The 18,992-nt window shown below is 46.0% G+C and overlaps 1 protein-coding gene and 1 non-coding gene across 4 annotated transcripts; both read left to right on the top strand.

Annotated features, from left to right (window-relative positions):
* The first annotated feature begins 5 nt into the window (after nt 1–5).
* On the top strand, nt 6–18,767 carry KAT14 (lysine acetyltransferase 14). Of its 3 annotated transcripts, none has more exons than XM_058835131.1 (10): nt 9–525; nt 2,222–2,340; nt 5,477–5,598; nt 7,269–7,450; nt 7,963–8,379; nt 9,285–9,856; nt 10,342–10,478; nt 10,985–11,160; nt 14,266–14,456; nt 16,960–18,767. In XM_058835131.1, exons 1-10 carry the CDS (start codon nt 270–272, stop codon nt 17,131–17,133), a joined length of 2,346 nt encoding a protein of 781 aa, XP_058691114.1. In that variant the 5' UTR covers nt 9–269; the 3' UTR covers nt 17,134–18,767. The 3 variants fall into 3 exon arrangements, with proteins under 3 accessions (XP_058691115.1, XP_058691114.1, XP_058691113.1); XM_058835130.1 differs by having other exon boundaries at nt 7,960–8,379; XM_058835132.1 differs by lacking the exons at nt 14,266–14,456; nt 16,960–18,767 and having other exon boundaries at nt 6–525; nt 7,960–8,379; nt 10,342–10,590; nt 10,985–11,127.
* Nucleotides 13,959–14,122, top strand: LOC131578363 (U1 spliceosomal RNA). The gene has a single exon (XR_009277456.1). It is a non-coding gene; the product is annotated as a U1 spliceosomal RNA (small nuclear RNA).
* Nucleotides 18,768–18,992: the final 225 nt, after the last annotated feature.

Raw genomic sequence — 18,992 nt, 5'->3', positions numbered from 1 at the left:
CTGGCCTGGCTCCTTAGAGGTTTGATTAAAGACGTTTGAAGGTCATTTGCATCTCACTTCTTGCAGGTGTTTTAATAAACAGAGGTAATCTGTGAAAGACTGGTTATTTTGTATAAATTTAATCCAGCCTCTAAAGCTTTAGGGCAGACCAAAACCCATTTCCTCTGTGATTGGTACTTGGACTGTGGAGACTTGGCTGCGGCACACCCCGTGTGGATGGACTGAAGGTGGGGAGGTAACAGCTCACTGTTGTGCAGGATCCCTCTAAGATGGCCAACAACGTTCACATGAGTGGGCTGCTCAGCCGCCACGACGATGAAGCCACCAGGACCTCCACCTCTGAGGGCCTGGAGGAGGGTGAGGTGGAAGGGGAGACTCTCCTGATTGTGGAGTCTGAGGACCAGGCTTCCGTGGATTTATCGCACGACCAGAGCGGGGACTCCCTGAACAGCGATGAGGGTGAAGCGTCCTGGATGGAGGAGATGTCCTATTACTGTGAGAAGTGTCAGAAGTGGATCCCAGCAAGTAAGACTGCCAGTTGTGTTGTGCCTGGCCGTGGTGGGTGTTTGCAAGGTGTTTGTGCTGTCCTGTGTTCCTGTTTCACAGCTTGTTAGGCTGTACCCTGTCCTGTCTTGGTGGGTGATGCCTGCTGGCAGGGGCTGTGTTAGACACTTCAGCCCAGGAGCTCCGTGTGTCCAGAGCTGGTGCTCTCTCTAATAAAATCCAACTGTCTCCTTCAATTGGTAGAGAAAAGTAAAGTTCAGAAACGTGCCCACCCTCACAATTCTTGCAGCTGTTTAAGGGCTTGGGCCAAGCGCCCTGACCTCTCTGCTCACTCAGATAATGACACTTGCTGTAAAGCTTTGGGGAGGAAAAGGACTTTGTGTGTTATTTTTTTCCCCTCCCTGTTGATTTGTCACATCTGTGGAGCATATGGCTAAATCTCAACCTTTATGTTTTCCGAATAATGTGAATTTAAGTTGGCTTAGAAACGTGCCCGGCCTTCAGCAGCCACCTCTGGGGCATGTTTGGAGCAAGCTGCAGAATTTGATGCCTCTCCATAAGATATAAGCTGTTAGGAGTGTAATAGACAACTTTCTAAATTCTGGATTATCTGATCTGTTTCTATATTCAAAAGCCAGATATTGCTAAACACCGGTTGGCTTTGGTTTTGGTGGTGGGTTTTTTGCTTGGTTTGATTTGGGGGTTTTATGTTTTTTTGTTTGTTTGTTTGTGGTTAGAAATTATGAACTGTTTAGGTAGCACCTGCCTTGCAGATATGTCAGAGCTGCCCTTTTTGCCTTCTTAGAATTTGCCTAAATTTACAGTATAAAAATCTCCTCTCGAGGCGTGTTAGTGAATGTTTAGTTGTTAATATAATGAAACCAGCTCCAGACTATTAAATTACTACAGAGTAAAGGGAAATATTAACTTGAAATAAATTAATAAAAAAATGAAGCAGAATTAAAGGTAGCATGAGCTATCTCATGCTGGAGCACTTGGTTTTACACTCAACTTGTTTTATTTTACAAATATGTTCCTCTCCACCGTTGCTGGAACAATGCAAAGAGTGGAAAGGGCCAGTTGCAAAGCAACAGTAGCCACATACAAATGTGCAGAGTAAACGAGCTGTCAAAGGGAGATACTTTACTTTTTCCTAATCATTCACTTCTAGGGAGTTCCGTTGTCACTTGTGAAAATGGCCACCGTGCTCAGGCAAATTACTTTTTTACTTGAATTGGCATTTAGAAATCCTCTTGATCTACAAATGGTGGGGTTTCTTTCCCTTCATCAGACACAGTTGCAACTTGAATTCTGCAATTCAGTATGGAAGCAGGGTATCCCTATGTTAAAAATGCTTGATCTGGTGTCGTTATACAGTAAAAGAGATGACATCCTAGTAGCAAAATACCTTTTGAGTGTGACTTTCCAGAAACACTCTAGTCTTAACAGTTTCCCTGTCCTCCAGTGTAATTTTTCACTTGTTCATGTTTGTGTAGATTAACTCCTGGTGAGTTTAGAAGCCCTGATTCATATGATCTTTTTTCCTCTGCTGTAGAAACACAGAATTAGAGCCTGTAACTTTGGGTGCATGGGGGTTTCCAGGTGGTTCTGTCATTTTTGTTCAGATAAACTTGATCTTGGAAGAAATCCAAATTTTATTTGCAGCACTTTTTCCTATAGAAGGACAAAAAGATCGATTTTTACCTTTTCATTTTAGGTCAACTGAGAGAACAGCTCAGCTACCTCAAAGGAGATAACTTCTTCAGATTTACTTGCTCTGATTGCTCAGAAGATGGGAAGGAGCAATTTGAACGTCTGAGATTAACATGGCAACAAGTAAGTGAGATGTTGGTGCCAGCAGAACAACTGTGGGACTTTCAGAAATTGTTGGTTGTTGTGTGTATGCTACCTGGAAAAGGAAGATCAGGTATTGGTAACAAAGAAGTATTTTTATGAACTTCAGAAATTAATTAGCTGAGGATTGTCTGCACATGAGAACTTCAACATTTGGCATGGAAATTGAAAGATAATAATACAAACCACATCCCTTTTCTTTTTTTTTCCTTCCCCTTATGTTGCTCATGAATTCATGGCTTCAAGCAGGTTTGGAAAAGCAAAATAAACGGAATTTGGCTTCTAGGCATGAACATTTTTTTGTATCTAAGAAAATGTAAAACTGGTGAGGTGGCAACATAAAAACAGAAAGCTTTCCAGCTCCCTGGGTACAAAGCTCCAACCTGGCTGCTTATGCACTGGCATCAGTCCTTGCTGGTATTCACTGTTCCAGTCATTTGCACACCTGAGCAATCAAAATGACATCTGTTTGTATCCTTTGGGCTCATAGAATATTACAGAATCACAGGATCAGCTAGGATGGAAAAGACCTTTGAGATCATCAAGTCCAACCCATGACCTAACACCACATGGTCAAACAGACCATGGTACTGAGTGCCACATCCAGGCTTTCCTTAAACACCTCCAGGGATGGTGACTCCACCATCTCCCTGGACAGCCCATTTCAATGCCCAGTTGCTCCTTCTGTGAAGAAATTCTTCCTAATGCCCTGCCTAAACCTACCCTGGTGCAACTAAAAATGTGTCCTCTTCTGCTGTCACTTGTTCCCTGGAAGAAAAGGCTGAACCCACACCTGTCTGCACCCTCCTGTCAGGGAGCTGTAGAGAGTGATATGGTCTCCTCTGAGCCTCCTCCTCTCCAGCCTAAACACCCCCAGCTCCCTCAGCCGCTCCTCATACGATCTGTTCTCCTTGTTGCCTTTCTCTGGATGTGCCCCAGCACCTCAACATCCTTCCTAAATTGAAGGGCCCAGAACTGGACACAAGGCTTGTGGTGCAGCCTCACCAGTGCCAAGTACAAGGGAAGAAGCACTGCCCTGCTTCTGCTGTCCACTATTCCTGATCCAAGGCAGGATGCTGTTGGCCTTCTTGGCCACCTGGGCATACTGCTGGCTCATGTTCAGTCTGCCATCAGTCAGTACCCCCAGGTCCCTTTCTGCATGGTCTCCTCCCAGCTGCTCTGCCCCCAGCCTGTAGTGCTGCAGGGGGTTGTTGTGGCCAAAGAGGATGTTTACCAAGACTCAGCACCTGGTCTTGGTAAACATCCTGTTGTTGGGTTTGGCCCATGGTTCCAGCCTGTCCAGGCACCTCTAGGTGGTGTCAAAGGCTTTGCTGAAGTCCAGGCTGACAAAATCCACGGCCTTCCCTGGATCCCCAGGCAGGTCACCTGGTCATAAAAGGAGATCAGGCTGGTCAGGCAGGACCTGCTCCCCCTAAATCCATGCAGTAGGTGCCAGGTGATGACACTCAAGATGATCTGTTCCATAACCTTGCCAGGCACTGAGGTCAGGCTGACAGGCCTGGAGCTCCCTGGATCCTCCTTCCAGCCCTTCTTACAGACGAGTGTCACACTGGCCAACCTTCAGCCATCAGGTACCTCCCTGGTGAGCCAGGACTGATGGTAAATGATGGACAGCAGCTTGGTGAGCTCTTCTGCCAGCTCCCTCGGTACCCAAGGATGGATCCCATTTGGTCCCGTAGACTTGTGAGCATCTGAGAGGCTCATCAGGTCACCAGCTGCTTCCTCCTGAATAACTGGGCTGTTGTGCTCCCTTTCCCCATCTACCAGCTGAGGAGGCCACTTGTCCTGAGGACAAGCTGTCAGATTGTTGAAAATATCAGCCTTACTGGCTTTTCCTTGATTCTTGCCCATAGGCACTCAGCCTTATTGTCATGTAAGATAATTTGAAACACCAGTTGTAAATCCTGCACTGCTTTCTACTGGTGGCCAGTGCAGGTAGGGGTCTATGCTGACAGACTGGCAGAGTTTCACCAAGTTCCAGATGGGGAAAGCAAAGGTCTCTTCAGAGTGCCATGGGGAATGGGCAGACAAAAAGAAAATGGGTGAAGAAGAAAACTGTGACCACCTTCCTGGGCTTCCAGCAGCCAGAGCTGCTTCTGCTTCTTGGTAAGTGGAATTGATAGAAGTGGTCAAACTAACCTGGAGCAGGAAGAATGGGGACAGTGATTTCTGGATTTTTTTCAGAGTATGTGGCCTCAACACATCTGTATCTTTAGCCAGTTGGAGAGAGAATTATTTTTGACATCCTTAGACACTGTCCCACATGACTAAAACCCACAAAATCCTAGTTATCAAACTGAGAGGGGTTGTGAGGTAGAAATAGGGGGATGGGGACATTAAAGCTGTCCATATTTCCTCATTTTGATATCAGTGACAATGCATCTCAGAAAGCCAAGATCCACTGTGAGGAGATCCATCTCCCCAAGAAAAGCAGATTTCAGACTTCTTTGAGGGTGAAATGAAAGTTGTTACTGGAAGTAGAGCTGTGTGATTGTTGAAAGGTGATCCCAGCCTAGCTGACTTTAGTTTTGTTCTAATAAATTAATTAAAATTAATTAAGTAAATGTAATTAACAGTTGGTCAACTAGGATTTACTTGAAGGAGGGGAGAGATTTTTCAAACCTGCCCTTTAGTTTGGGTATGTTACAGTACAGAATTTGGTTATGAAGTGTGTGAAAGATCGTTGTCACAATGTTTCTGATGTATTGGATAGCGGGATTACTTGTGACCTTTTTTATATTTGAAAGACTGTTTCTGTACCTCCACATTACATTCAGACCCCAGCTGTACTGTCATTCATTTATACAACAGCTGCACAATTCTTGTGTCTCAGCACAAACCTGCATAACTAGGCAGCTTGTTATTCTCCTGGGATGGAGAAATCTCTGGAAGAATGTGCATCTAACAATAGAAAGACAAGAATGGGCAGCACAAAACCAGGAAGAAGATGGATTGCAGAAGTTGCCTATGAGATGTTGCAAAAATAAGATATTTATGAGGGAGCAAAGATTTGTGTGTGTGTGTGCAGCAGCTGTGGGGGTCTGTTCAGCAGAAAAAGCACAAGGGATTCACTTGTGTCCAACACTTTCTTTTCCAGGTTGTCATGTTGGCAATGTACAACTTGTCTCTGGAAGGAACGGGCCGTCAGGGGTACTTCAGATGGAAAGAGGACATTTGTGCTTTTATTGAGAAACACTGGACTTTCTTATTAGGGAACAGGTAAAGAAAAGATATTTCCCTGAGGGTCTGGTTGGTGAGCCAAAGGAATTAAAACTTGTTATACAAATGGACAAGAATCCTGGTTAATTTGGTGACACCTCTGTTGAGCCTTATAAGTGATAAAAAAGGAAGATTTAATACTGAGAATCAGAATGCAGGCATGAGGGGTACACTTGAGAAAGAATCAGAATTTCTTACTGGGGAAAAACAACCCCAGGAGAGTCACACAAAAGCAATACAAATGCATGTATTTTGGATTATTTCTTATCTTCCTTTAGGCAACATGTGAACCTGCAAAGACTGAGTTTTTGTAAACAGTCACAATGGATGGGCTAATCCTGGTATTGCCAAACTTTAGGGACAAAAATGTGATCCAGCAAAGTTCTTTGGCTATTAAGCTTGCAAGGACCAAGTTCTTCAAGAAGAGCTGAGCCTCACCTTTTCGATTGTTCTGTGTATTAATGGAATGTTTTTTACATAGTAGGTGTTTAAACAATTGAAACATTTTTCAGTATGTGTAAAGACACTGTTACAGTAGGAGCCCCTCTCATTAAGGGCAGCCTTCATTTTCCAGGTGAACAGCACTTCTTTTTGGGCATGCTGAAGCTGTCAAACCAAATCCTCAGTGTTAATGCGTGTGCTGTGGAGGCAGGAAAGGAACTGAGCAATCCTTGGAAGTTGTAGATTTGATTGACTTCACAGCTTCTATTCCTCCCCAGGGATTTCTCTGTTGTAAGATCTGGCCTTTCTTTCTAACCAGATTTGGTCTTTGGCTTTGCTTTCAGTGCTTGTCTGTGCCTCCTTGCTCTGTTCTCAGAAATGTTAGCATTTGTCATCTCTGGAAGCCACAGGGACCCTGACAGGAGGGCAGCTGGTGGCCCATTGTCCCTCATTCAGGGAGCCGATGCCTCCCAGGGTTTGCTGCTGCCTTTTGAGACTTGCCCTGGGAACTCCTTGCTCTGACTGAAATTCAGAGAGTGATTCCTGGCCTCAGACACAGCCTTCCCACTTGCCTGGACAAGCCACTGATGGAACAGAGACAGCTGAATCATGTGTGTAGCAGTACAAGCCGTGCAATGATCTTCTTCCTTGTCATATTGAAGTGCAGCTTATCCAGATTTACTCTTAATACTCCAGACTTTGAGCTGCGGCAGCTGGGTTTGGTCCCCCACCTTTGAGATTCAGTACCCCAAGGTGTGTAAGGGCAGCAGTGAGCACCAACTCAGCCAAGCCTTAGCAAGTACAGATGTTCCTGCCCGTGGGGGTGTGCAAAGACAAGAAGAAATCCTGAGATTCTGAGCAACTGAGGTTAGACTCTGCACCATGAACCTGACTGTCCCAGAGTCTGAGGGAGTACCTCAGTTATTGGCTACAAGGACAATTCTTCAGTATTTCTTCTCACCTCTTTCCTAAGTGACATCTTAGTTAGCCCTGTGACCAGTTGCTAAAGGAACAAAAAATGCTCAGATGCCCAGTAAGAGTGCACTGCCCAGCAGAGGGAAAGGCTTAAATGCAGCTCCCTACCTCCAAGGGGCCAGAAAAGTGCTTCAGGAGTAGTTCAGTGTGTGTGTGCCAGTGCCACTGGCAGAAACATCCTGAACATCTGTTCAGGATGGAAGCACAGCTGGTGAGTGGAGACCTAACTCTTGTTTTTCTTTCTCCCACCACAGGAAAAAGACCTCAACATGGTGGAGCACAGTTGCTGGCTGTCTCTCTGTGGGGAGCCCCTTGTTTTTCCGCTCAGGGGCACAGGAATTTGGAGAACCGGGATGGTGGAAGCTGGTTCATAACAAACCCCCAACAATGAAACCTGAAGGAGAGAAACTGTCATCATCTGCACTGAAGGCAAAAGGTAACTGCACTGGCCCAGAGCTGGGAGAAAAGCATGAGAAAAGTTCAGCTAAAGCCAGTTTGTGTGCATGTACAGTCCCTTAGTTTTGATCCACTGTATAATGGTTGGCTGAAGAGAACTATGATGCATATACTGTAGTGTGAGAAGCCTGTTATATTTTATTATCTTTTTCCATTGTGCTGATTTATAGAGTTTTGAGGCCTGTGCAGAGTGGTTTTGGTTGTTTGTTTTTTTTAGCTGAAATCCACAATCTTCCCACTTCTCTTTACCCTGGGGAATGTCTTTTATCTTTTGTCATTAGATTCAAATTTTCCTCTGTGTGGAGGAACAAAATTTGGGCTTTAATGAGGCTTTAGTCGTACACTGGCTTAATGCTACATGTCCCAGAGTGAATTTCTCATACACAATGAAAGCCCTATCTTTTGAGCTTTGTAGTCAGTGTGTTTTTTGACTGCATAGTGTGAATCCAGTGACTGGAGGAGCTCAGAATAAGCAAACTCCTTCTTCAGCAGCTTCCAAGCCCCCGCTGGATCCCATCATTACTGTGGAAGGCCTTCGGAAGCGGGTGAGCCGCAACCCAGTCGAGTCAGCCATGGAGCTGAAGGAGAAGAGGTCCCGCACTCAGGAAGCCAAGGACATTCGGAGAGCCCAGAAGGAGGCAGCCGGGTTCCTGGACCGCAGCACTTCCTCCACTCCTGTCAAGTTCAGCAGCCGCTGCCGCCGGCCTGACATCGTCCTGGAGAAAGGAGAGGTCATCGACTTCTCCTCCCTGAGCTCATCCGACCGCACGCCTCTGACCAGCCCCTCTCCGTCCCCGTCCCTGGACTTCTCTGCTCCCGGCACTCCCGCCTCGCACTCGGCCACTCCCAGCCTGCTCTCGGAAGCAGATCTCATCCCAGATGTCATGCCACCACAGGCACTGTTCCATGGTAAGAGCCACCATGGGTTTTGTTTAGTGATGAACCGTGTGCAGTTTTCTGAGAATATTTCTTAAAAAAGAAGCTCCCTATGAGCTGCAGGATCCTTTCAGGATAAGATGGAAAGTAACTGGCAGTATTCTGTTGTCTTAGTTGAGTGTGAGAATTGACTGGTTTTCCATAGTTTTATCATCATCTTCTGAGGCCAGAAGAAACCCCCATTATTGTTTTCTGAGAGATCCTGAATAAACAGTGGGTAGACTTCACACAGCAACTGCTGGACCACTCAGCATAAGCATTTATGACACAGATGACATTGTTACATGGCAGGTCTAGTTTTTGTCAGATGTTTTTTGTGGGAGAAATTTTATTCCCATGGTAATGTCCCAGTATTTTATAAGTATGATTGTGCTGATTAATGGATGCTAAATTTCAGTGAGATTGCAAAGCAGCGTTGCAGGCTGAATTCTCTTAGCTCCTTAAGGAGCCAGTCTTCTGGGTGACAGGAAGAATAGTGAGGTTCTGTAGAGGACAGAACCTCTCCAGGGTATTCTAGCTGAAGATACAGCTCACCAGCTTGATCTGACCTTTTGATCCCCAGTCTTTGGGAATTTTCAGCAGCTTAATGTTCCTCAAAGAACATGTGCTTGCAGCTCAGGAGGGGCACTGTTTCCCGATGCCAAACTACAAGGCACTTTAGGAGCAGGATTGATTCTGTGTCCTGAAATTGGACTCTTTTCAGCATCTCCCATGCAAAATCAGGAAATCTGGGAGTACATAGAAAATGAAGTGTGTTGGGTAAACCCACATTAGTGGTTCCTTAGCAGAAAAATGCTGTGACAAGCATTTTTGAAATGTAACTTTGATGTTTAAACTATTTTTTCTTTCCCTCTGGATTATTTTGATCTGTGCCACAGATGATGAGGAGATGGAAGGAGATGGAGTCATAGACCCAGGAATAGAGTATGTGCCCCCTCCCAGTGGGGTAGCTGGTGCTGGCACCATGATAGCAAGCAGAAAAAAAGTGAAGACAGCTGAGCAAATCAAGCAAGAGGTGGAGAGTGAAGAAGAAAAAACAGAACGGATGGAAGGTGACAGTGAAGATCCTGAAGAATCAAACACACCCTTGCAGGTGAGAGGACGAGACAAGGGAAAGTTACAGCTGGAGAAGGATGCTAAACCCAGAATTCCCAAGCACACCTCAGTTAGCATCTATGAGGAAAAGCTGCTGCTGAAGAGACTGGAAGCCTGTCCCAATGCTCTGAGCATGACCCCAGAGGCCCGGAGGCTGAGGCGCAAGCTGCTGGTCAGGCAGGCCAAGAGGGAAAGAGGACTCCCACTCTTTGACTTGGACCAGGTTGTGAATGCTGCGCTGCTCCTGGTTGATGGGATTTATGGAGCCAAAGAAGGCGGTGTCTCCAGGTCCCCAGTAGGGCAAGCAACATACAGAACTACTAGCCAGGACTTCAGAATCTTGGACAGATACCAGGTGGGTGTTCCCAAATCTAAGTTAGCTTTTGGCACTTTTGCTGCCGCCAGCAGTGTCACACTGAGGTTATCTGACTCCTAAAGTAAAAAGGATTATGTGAACAAGACTCATTTTGGCCTGGGGCTGTGTCCCCACCAATGCTCTCCTAAGTCCCTTTCTTCTTGGGACATGCTGGTTCAGCACTGCTGTCTGTCACTGTCAGCACCACAAATGTCGATGTATTTGTACTCCAGCCCTGCCCAAATGCTGGTGGTGGAGGCCTGGGAGTACCCAAACAGGCGGGTGTGTATGAGGGAGATGACTTGCAGCACTTTTAGATTTGGGCATCAAATTTGGAAGCGCCCAGCAGAGTCCAGAGGTGGGACCACTGTGGTCCAGTCCACCCTGTCTCACTTGAAAGGCCCTTACTCTCCCTCCATATGATCCCCTTGTTGAATCTCTGACTGACCTTCCTGCAATTGTTGTGCATTTTTTTGTGCATCCAGACAATGCTGCCTGCCACAAAGGGATATCGCCAGCAGACAACCAAGTTTCTGTACCGCCTGGTAGGCTCAGAAGACCTGCTGACAGACCACAGTATTGTCAGCCCTTACACCTCCCGTGTCCTTAAACCTTACATCAGGTACAGAGGGTCTGAGCTTGCTCTTGGCTTGTGCACCGCCAGCCCACGGAGAGGACACCTTTCTTGGGCAGTGCTCCTCACTCCTCCTCAAAGTACAACCCAGTGCACCATGGTAACCCTGAAGGGATAGTGTTTGATTTAGCTGAGTAGTGAAACGGATTGCATTGGGAAGGGGAATCTCCAAGAGGGGGCGAGGGCAGAGAAGGCATTGCTGTAGCAATTCAATGCAAGTTGCACCTGCTTTTGGGTCAGAACTGTGATTTCCTTGCTCATGCTGTAAGGAAAGACCATCTGGACATGCTGCAGGTCTGGAAAGTGTCCTGGTGTCTGGCACAAGGGTACTTTTGCTGAGCTGGGGGCTGTTTTCCTGTGTGAATGGAAGACTGTTCTTTTATTTCCTAAGTTGAGCATGTCAGAAGATATTTCATGGACAGTACTCATTTAGCTGCAGTGGCAGTTCCTGTTACTCACTTGCTTTTTGTGTTTCCTTTTCATGTTCCTGGCAGACGTGATTATGAGACAAAGCCCCCAAAACTCAGGCTGCTGGCAGAAATCCGGGCAAATCCACACAGGAATGATCTCAACTGGAAGGCTGAGCCAGAAGCACCCATTGATTACTGCTACGTTCGCCCTAATCACATCCCTACTATAAACTCCATGTGCCACGAATTCTTCTGGCCTGGTGAGATTCCTCCAGTGCTTGTGTTTCCAAGAAAGGAGTAGTATTGTTCAGAAAAAAAATGTTCTTGGACCAAATTTTTCTTCAGTTGATGTCTGGCTGATTCTTAGAAACCCATTATCTGATGTCACAGGAATGCATTTGAGGTGGAGGCATGGGTTTGGTGTCTTTGTCTCTGGAGATGGTGTAGAACTGGCAATTAGGCCCTAATTAGCACAGCACTAACAAAAATAGGTGCTAATAGGAGTAGTCGGGTAGTTTAGTAGTTAACTGAATTTAAGCATCCAGTGAAATGTTTTGCAGAATCGGGGGTTGAAATTAACAGTTGTATACCAGAGATTACTGTTCATTACCTTTGCAAGAAGGTTTCTTCCTAGCAGTAAGTTGGATATGTCAAAGTTGGGAAGCTGTATGAGGACTGCCTGAGGTCCCTTGGTCTGTTCAGCCTGGAGAGGAGGAGACTAAGAGACCTCATCATGGTCTGCAGCTTCCTCAGGAGGGGAAGCAGAGGGGCAGGCACTGATCTCTTCTCTGTGATGACAGGACCCAATAGAACTGCTCTGAAGCTGTATTAGGGGAGGTTTAGGTTGGATTATAGGAATGGGTTTTCCACCCAGAGGGTGGTTGAGCACTGGAACAGGCTCCCCAGGGCAGTGGTCACAGCACCAAGCCTGCCCAAGAGGAGTTTGGACAATGCTCTCAGGCACAGGGTGTGATTCTTGCGGTTGTCCTGTGCAGGGCCAGGAGTTGGATTTGATGATCCTTGAGGGTCCCTTCCAACTCAGCATATTCTGTGATTCAATTAATTGCTCTGCCGTGATGTCCTTTATTTCTTCAAGCCTCAGTATTTACAAGGTATGGACAAGATTAGGTTTGTGTTTTTCTGAGTAATTTCTGGAACTGCAGGTTCTTTGGGGACAGTGGCTGCCCTTTCTGGGGGCGGTTACGAGGCTGCAGTCTTTAGTTCTTCTGAAATAATAATAGGGATGTTCATCTGCTGCATGCATCAGCTGCTGATCAGCAAACAACGCAGCAGACTATTTTAGAAAAGCCCAGGACAAACAGTACACACCTTTATTGCAGGTGACTGTTTGCTTTGTGTTTTGATTTGCAGATAGTGATTCAGCAGGGCTGTAGCTCAGCAGTGCCCATATGCCGCAGTCAGGACAGGAGCTCTTTTTGCTGCTCATTATATGCAAATTGTACAGTGTGGGGAAAATTACCTGGCACACCTTTCCTTTCACAAGCTGTTTCAGAGCTTGTGAGAGACACTTGCAATCCCAGCAGAGGCTGAACCAAGCTGTTTCAGAGCTTGCGAGAGACACTTGCAATCCCAGCAGAGGCTGAACCGCTTTGTCACTGTCTCTCCTCTCCTGATAATGTATTTGAAGTTCTGGCCAAGTTGGGTTGCACATTCATTAAGTTCTTCAGGACTCACCCTCTTTTATTTAACATAAGGAGCATGGGTGTGTTCCACCCAGCTGTGAACTGTTCATCATTAAATCAGAAAGCTGACACTCCCATCAATCTCCAAACAAGAATCCCAATCTTTGCCATGGCAAAACAGTTCTGAGGCTGGGATATGATCATTGCATCCTGATTCTGTTTTTAGTGATGCTTGGGAGGTAAAGCCTGGATGCAAAGGGTTTAGCTGGCACAGCTTGGGGTTAGGAGGCAGGGATAAGCACCTGGGTGTGAGCATCATTGTACCAGCGCTTAGTTCTTCTATCCCTCCAAATCCTTCCTTTCAGAGCTGTTCCTGCTTCTCCCAAGGCAGAACTAGGTTTCGAGGTATTGACTGCAAACGAGCTGGTGGAGGAGAGATTCCCGGGTGTTGTTTCTCACAGTGCCTTGGTGCCCTAACGGGAAACCTCTCCCTAGCGGGAAGCGTCTCCAGGGGTGAACCATCGTAAGCTAAGCATCTTCCTACAGGAAAAACTGCACCACTGCGGAGCCGCCAGCGCCCGGGGCAATGAGTGTTCCTGTCCAGACATGCTGCAAAGCACTCCATAGGCAGCGGCAGCTTTGGCTTAATTAACACAACCCCCGATTGCCAATCGATCCCTCCCACGTCTTGCTCCACCCAATTTACTCTCGAGCAAGAAAATAACTCGCCCACTTCTTGGGGCCTGGTGCCTTATGAAGTCTTGCCTCTCATCAGGAGTGATTTCTGGAAAACATACTCTACTATTTTGTTACCCCGTGTTCTGAATACATTGCAATTGCCAACTTGAGGCTGAAGCAAACGTTTCTTGCACATCTCCTCTGTGGCTTGCATCTCATTTAGGGTCTGTCCATGCAAATTACCAAGCAGTCAGTCTTCAGTGCTTCGAGCTGAACTGTTTGATGCTGATAGGCTGTGTGGATGCTCTAGGATTGCAGCAGCAGGGTGGTTAGGCAAGGTAACAAACTCCCAGCCTCTTTCTGTGTCCAGCCTCTGACTCACAGAAGCACACACTGCCTAAGAGGCTACTCTGTCCCTGAGATTAGAGAATTTGCATGGTAAAAGCAAGTGTTTTGATAGCACTGGAAGCTGTGGTTAGGCTCACAGTGTAGTTCCACAACCAGCCGAGTGTGCACAGGAGACAGCACTAAGAGCTCCAGGCAAGGTGGAGGAAAAAGACAGGAACCATAGCAGGCAATGCTACCAAAGCTGAAACCAGTTTCATGTGTGCTGCTTCTGAAGAGAGTTAAGTCTCAGTTTCATCCTTGAGTCATTTGAAAGGAAATCAGCTTTGTTTTTTCCACTCAAGCTTCCCTGCTAAGCACGTCTTGTTTTGTTGTATCACCTTTTCCCTTGGATACTTACCTGGCAGGGGAGACACCAGGATCAGGCAGCTGGTTTTCCCAAGGCAGGGTTCACCCCCTGCACTCTAGGTGTCCTGACCCCTGGGATTTCCCAAAATGTGGGACATTTGGCTGCATAATTTGTAGTAACAGAGGACTGCTCTAGCAGGGGCCTTGGACTATTCTATGATGCTGTGATCTCCTGCTGTCATAAATTTGAAATAAAGAGAAGGTGTTTCTAAAAAGCCTTAAACCCCTGGATTTCAACTACACTTTTCTTTTGGTTTGCAGTGCTTCCAATTGCTGTTTCTTTCTCCCTAGGAATTGATTTGTCAGAGTGCCTGCAGTATCCAGACTTCAGTGTTGTTGTCCTTTACAAGAAAGTTATCATTGCCTTTGGCTTTATGGTGCCAGATGTGAAGTACAACGAAGCTTACATCTCTTTTCTCTTGGTGCACCCTGAGTGGAGAAGAGCTGGGATTGCAACCTTCATGATTTACCATCTTATCCAGGTAATGGAATGAAATCATCCCGTGAATCTGCCAAAGCACCAGCTCTCACTTCTTCCTTGTGTGCACACGTGCAGATATTAGAGAGTAAAAACCCTTTTTGTGAATGTTTATGGGAGGAAGTAGCTCCTGCTTTGGAAGTTAAAATGTGCCCAGGAAAACAACCATCCTGGTCATGTCCTTGGAATTAGAGGAATGCTGCACACTTCAGCTGCTTTGGGATTAACTGTGTTCTTCAGTGGTCAGTAGTTTGTGTAAAAGGGATACTGTAAATGGGAGGTTTAAAGGAGAATATGAGGTAAACTCTTTTTTAGGCAGGGTCAGTCAGAATTATTGCAGCTCTCTTGATTGCACCTGGAGGTTTATTCCATGCATTCCACTTACTGATCTCAATCACTCACTTTCATTTTTATACTTTGGTTCAAATACAGCTGAGTTAATGATAAAGTGTTTGCAGTCTCATTGTTTGTTTAAACTGGCTTGTCCTGGGCCTTGTTCCACAGGAATACTTGGGAAAATTAATGTCAGCTAACTGAAAGGGTGATATTAAAAGAGTTAAACCTCATTAATTCTCTGAATGAATACTTGTTATTCAAGTAGCCTTAATTCCATTTACTTTCTTGAATTAAATTGCAGGAAAGGCAGCTTAATTGTGAGTAAGGATGCAGATGCATGTCCTTTACAGAGCCTAACTCCATAGTTCTACCACTCCCTGAACTCTCTTGGCAGAGCTGCGATGGGAAATATTTCTTAGTTTGTTGTAGTCAAGGTGAGCTTCACTAACAAAAACTCACAATTGAAACTGTTTTATCCTCTTTCTTATTTGGCTGAAGCAAGGTAGGGAGTGCTGGCAGAGCCCTGGGTAAAGTGATCCTTGCTTTGGAAAAGCACTTTCCGCTCCTGGGCCGCCTGAGGGTAACTCTGCTACCTGCACAGCTCTCTGCAGTGCTGACACAGGCCTGTAATCAATATTCTTTAAACTCACCCCTTGCATTTCCCAGGCAGCTCTGTGTGAAGTGTTGAAGGAAATTGCCCTCAGCTCAGTCTGCTGATGTGAGATGTCAACACCAGTGGGAACAGGCGCCAAGGTTTGCACAGTTCCAGCAGGTGGACTCTCAGAGACTTCCCTCTCCAGCAGAGCTGGGATGCTGGAGTTGGCAAGTCAGCCACAGAAAATCCTCACACCTTTTTGTAGGATGCATCAGATCAATTAACCTAATCCTGCTTTCATGAAATTCCCTGTTGAGGAAAGCCAAGCAGATCTGAGAGATCTGAGTCTGATTAGGCACACTAGCAGTGAGAGATCAGCACTGTATGCTTGGCTCACATTAGGTTTATTTTGCTGCTGCTGTCTTTCTGACAGTGGTAGAAGGGGTTTAGTCCTGTAAAATAAATGGTGGTTGTGACCTGTTCCTCAGTCTCCAGGTTGCAGGTGCTGCTTTGCAGCCTGCTTGGACTGGGGGTCTGTTCTCTGTAGCTTGAGACACTTTGATGCTCTGTTTGGATCAAGAGTAGGTGGCTGACTTTGGGATCAGTGTGCTGAGTTTGGGGCTGAATTCCTGGGAACAGCCATAACTTAACAGGAAAGTGTTTTGATGCAAATAGCAGTGGCTGGTTTGCTGTCAAAACTTATCCTCTCATGCATCTGTCCCAGAGGACTAAACTGCATTTTCTTAATGATCTCATGCAAATTTTCTTTTCCCCAAAACAGCTTCATATTATTTCTTTTTTTTCTTTCCCTTCTTAAATTCCTGAGAGTTTTCCCCTTGAATGTTTTATCTTGAAGATTTCCTAGAGGGTATTACTGTTCCCACTTAGGAGTTACAATACACTCAATATACATGGAATGCTATTAAAACACTTGACGAAAGCAGTAAATAAATTATTTCAGCATCTTAATCTGAGTGTTGCTGGCTAGAATAATTTAGGATCTTCAAGGTAACTTCAGCTATACTATTATTTGCTGTCTGAACTGAATTTCCTGCCTTCTTAGGAGGCGAGTGCTGTGCCCTGAAGGATGGGAGAGGAGCTGGGTGGGATAGGCAGGAATTCCAGCGTGACAGCACAGAGGTGCTCAGGCAGTCCCAGAGAGCTCAGCTCTGTTTGCTGACAGGGAGGAGTGCAGAGCCTGATCCTCTGGCATGTTTTGTCTTTTCTTCAGGCCATTGTATTTGAGATCAGGGCTGTACACCAAGGTTATTTTTAATTAACAATTACTTTAGTAATCAACAATGGAAAGATGACAAATTATAATCCCAAACCTGCTTTCATTGTCAGAGAATCCACATTTCTCAGGAACAAAGGCTTGGAGGAGCAGCAGCAGCAGCGCTCCCTTTGCTGTTGCTATGTGTGGTAACTCCTGTGCCGGGGCCTGTGACTTTTCTCACATTTCCTCAGTACCTTGGATCCCTGAGCTGAATCTCCTCACCTCCGCATTCCCCCAGAGGCTGTCTCGTTCTCTTGCAGTGATATCTCCCTTTTTTTCCCTCTCCCCCTCCCTTGGCAGACCTGCATGGGCAAGGACGTCACCCTTCACGTCTCTGCAAGCAACCCTGCTATGCTGCTCTACCAGAAGTTTGGATTTAAGACCGAGGAGTACATTTTGGATTTTTATGACAAGTATTACCCCTTGGACAGCAAGGAGTGCAAGCACGCCTTCTTCCTCAGGCTGCGGCGCTGAGCTGCTGGAGGGGTCTGGGGAGCTGGGAAAAGCCCATTCCATCCAAAAAACTCCCCCAGCTTTCAGTGGAGGATGTTGGCTGCCACAGGAAAGCTGGAACATGCTGGTGTGTTTATCCCTAGGACTTTGGATGTCAACAGTGAGATGCTGTACGTGGAAAACACAATCCAAAAGGATTGGTTCCTGTGCTCCAAAGGGAGAGACCTGGAAATGCCAACTAGGATACACTGAAACCACTGGAAAATTGAAATTCCTTATGGGGAATTTTCCTACCACTGTTACTTTGGAGAGCCTCATTAGCAAACAAACAAAAATACCAAACTAAAAAGTTTCTCACTTCAGAGGGGCCCCATGGATTTCAAGTTTTGAAACCTGTAAAAAAAAATGTTGCAGGTTTTTTGTCTCTGTTATTGTTTTTAAGCAAAAATGAACACCTGAACTTAAACCATTCAGTGTTTCTGTGGTTTGATTGCTTTGTTAGGAACTGTCTTGAGTCTGTGAAGGGAAATAAGGTATTGGTACCTGTAGCTGGATGTTAACTTTAGGAAAGTTCTACACACGCCAGATGAGTAGTCGTGGAACCATATTTCAGGAATACTGAAGAGCTTGTGGATCCCAAGCACAAGGCTCAGAGGAGACACCTTTGTTTTGCTCCTTCCCTGCTGCCTTCCCTTCCCCTCCTTGCTCAGTGTGAAGTTCTCGTAGTGCGCAGTGTTTTGTGTTCAGGAACAATGTCAGGTGGGTTTGTGTCTAGGCAAGGTGGGGCACCACAGCTGCCAAATTCAGCTCTTTGGAATCTTTCCACCTCTCTGCTGGTTGTTGGTCTGCAGATCAGCCCTTTGGGCACACCTCTAACCACAGAGCAGCCTCACAGACTCCAGCACCCACCTCCTCCTGCTATAGGCGCTCTGGCTGGAAGACACCCAGAACAGAAGTAGTGGGGATATTTGAAATGCAGGCTCTGATTTGTAGAAGCATTTTGCTTCACAGTTTGGAGGGAGGAGGGAGCAGAGATGGCCCAGATCCAGTTCTTGGAAGCAGCTAGGCTCTAAGTAGAGAGGATAGCAAAGAATAAACAGAAATACCCAAGAATTTAAAACCACAACCCAAACAGTTTCTCTGGTAGGGGCTCATGTCCTTCTCCACAGTGTAGCAGGCTTCTCTCCCTCCCTGACTTTCAGTGCAGATGAACAGACAGCTGCACTCACCAAAGGTCAGGCTGTGCATTTTAACTATGGATCACATCCACTGGGATGGTCCTTTTCACATCAAGCCCACAGAGAGCTACACACCAAATATGACTTCTTTGTCCTTCATCTACTATGTGTACCTGTTGGCTACCTGATTATAGCAGTAGTTGCCACAGTGGAGTCTTAATTTTGGTAACAGAAGAGAAAGGGACACAAAATACGTTCTTGTGTTAGCCAATGTTCATCACCACCAACACAAAACCAGTGGTACTGTTAAGGAAAACCAGCCCAGTCAAGGGTTGTGTGCCCGAATGTCTGTGCACATTTCTGCCTGTTTCATGACTATGTGAAAATTTTCACTGTTCTTAATGTTATGGGGTAGCTGGACTTCAAAAGAAAGGAAATATATGTCTTTATGAATGGAATTAAAGCCGTTCCCTTGGAAAAGCCTGTCTGTAGTCATACTGTTTGTTAACGTGTCTCTCCATCATCTTATTTCATTGGAATCTAGCAAACTCCGGTATGGCGCCTCAGAGGATGTGTGTGGGCAGCTGACCAAGGCCAGAAGTTCCTCATTTCCCTACAGACACCCCCACAGCAGGCACACACATGCAGGCCTTAGCAGGCTCTTCCTTTCCAGACAGAATTAGGAGTTAGAAAAGTAGCCTG

The sequence above is a fragment of the Poecile atricapillus genome, chromosome 3 (genome assembly GCF_030490865.1).
Source record: "Poecile atricapillus isolate bPoeAtr1 chromosome 3, bPoeAtr1.hap1, whole genome shotgun sequence".
In the NCBI taxonomy this organism is placed as follows: domain Eukaryota; kingdom Metazoa; phylum Chordata; class Aves; order Passeriformes; family Paridae; genus Poecile; species Poecile atricapillus.
Note: the sequence above shows the minus strand (reverse complement) of the source record. Positions and strands in the feature narration are given on the sequence as shown.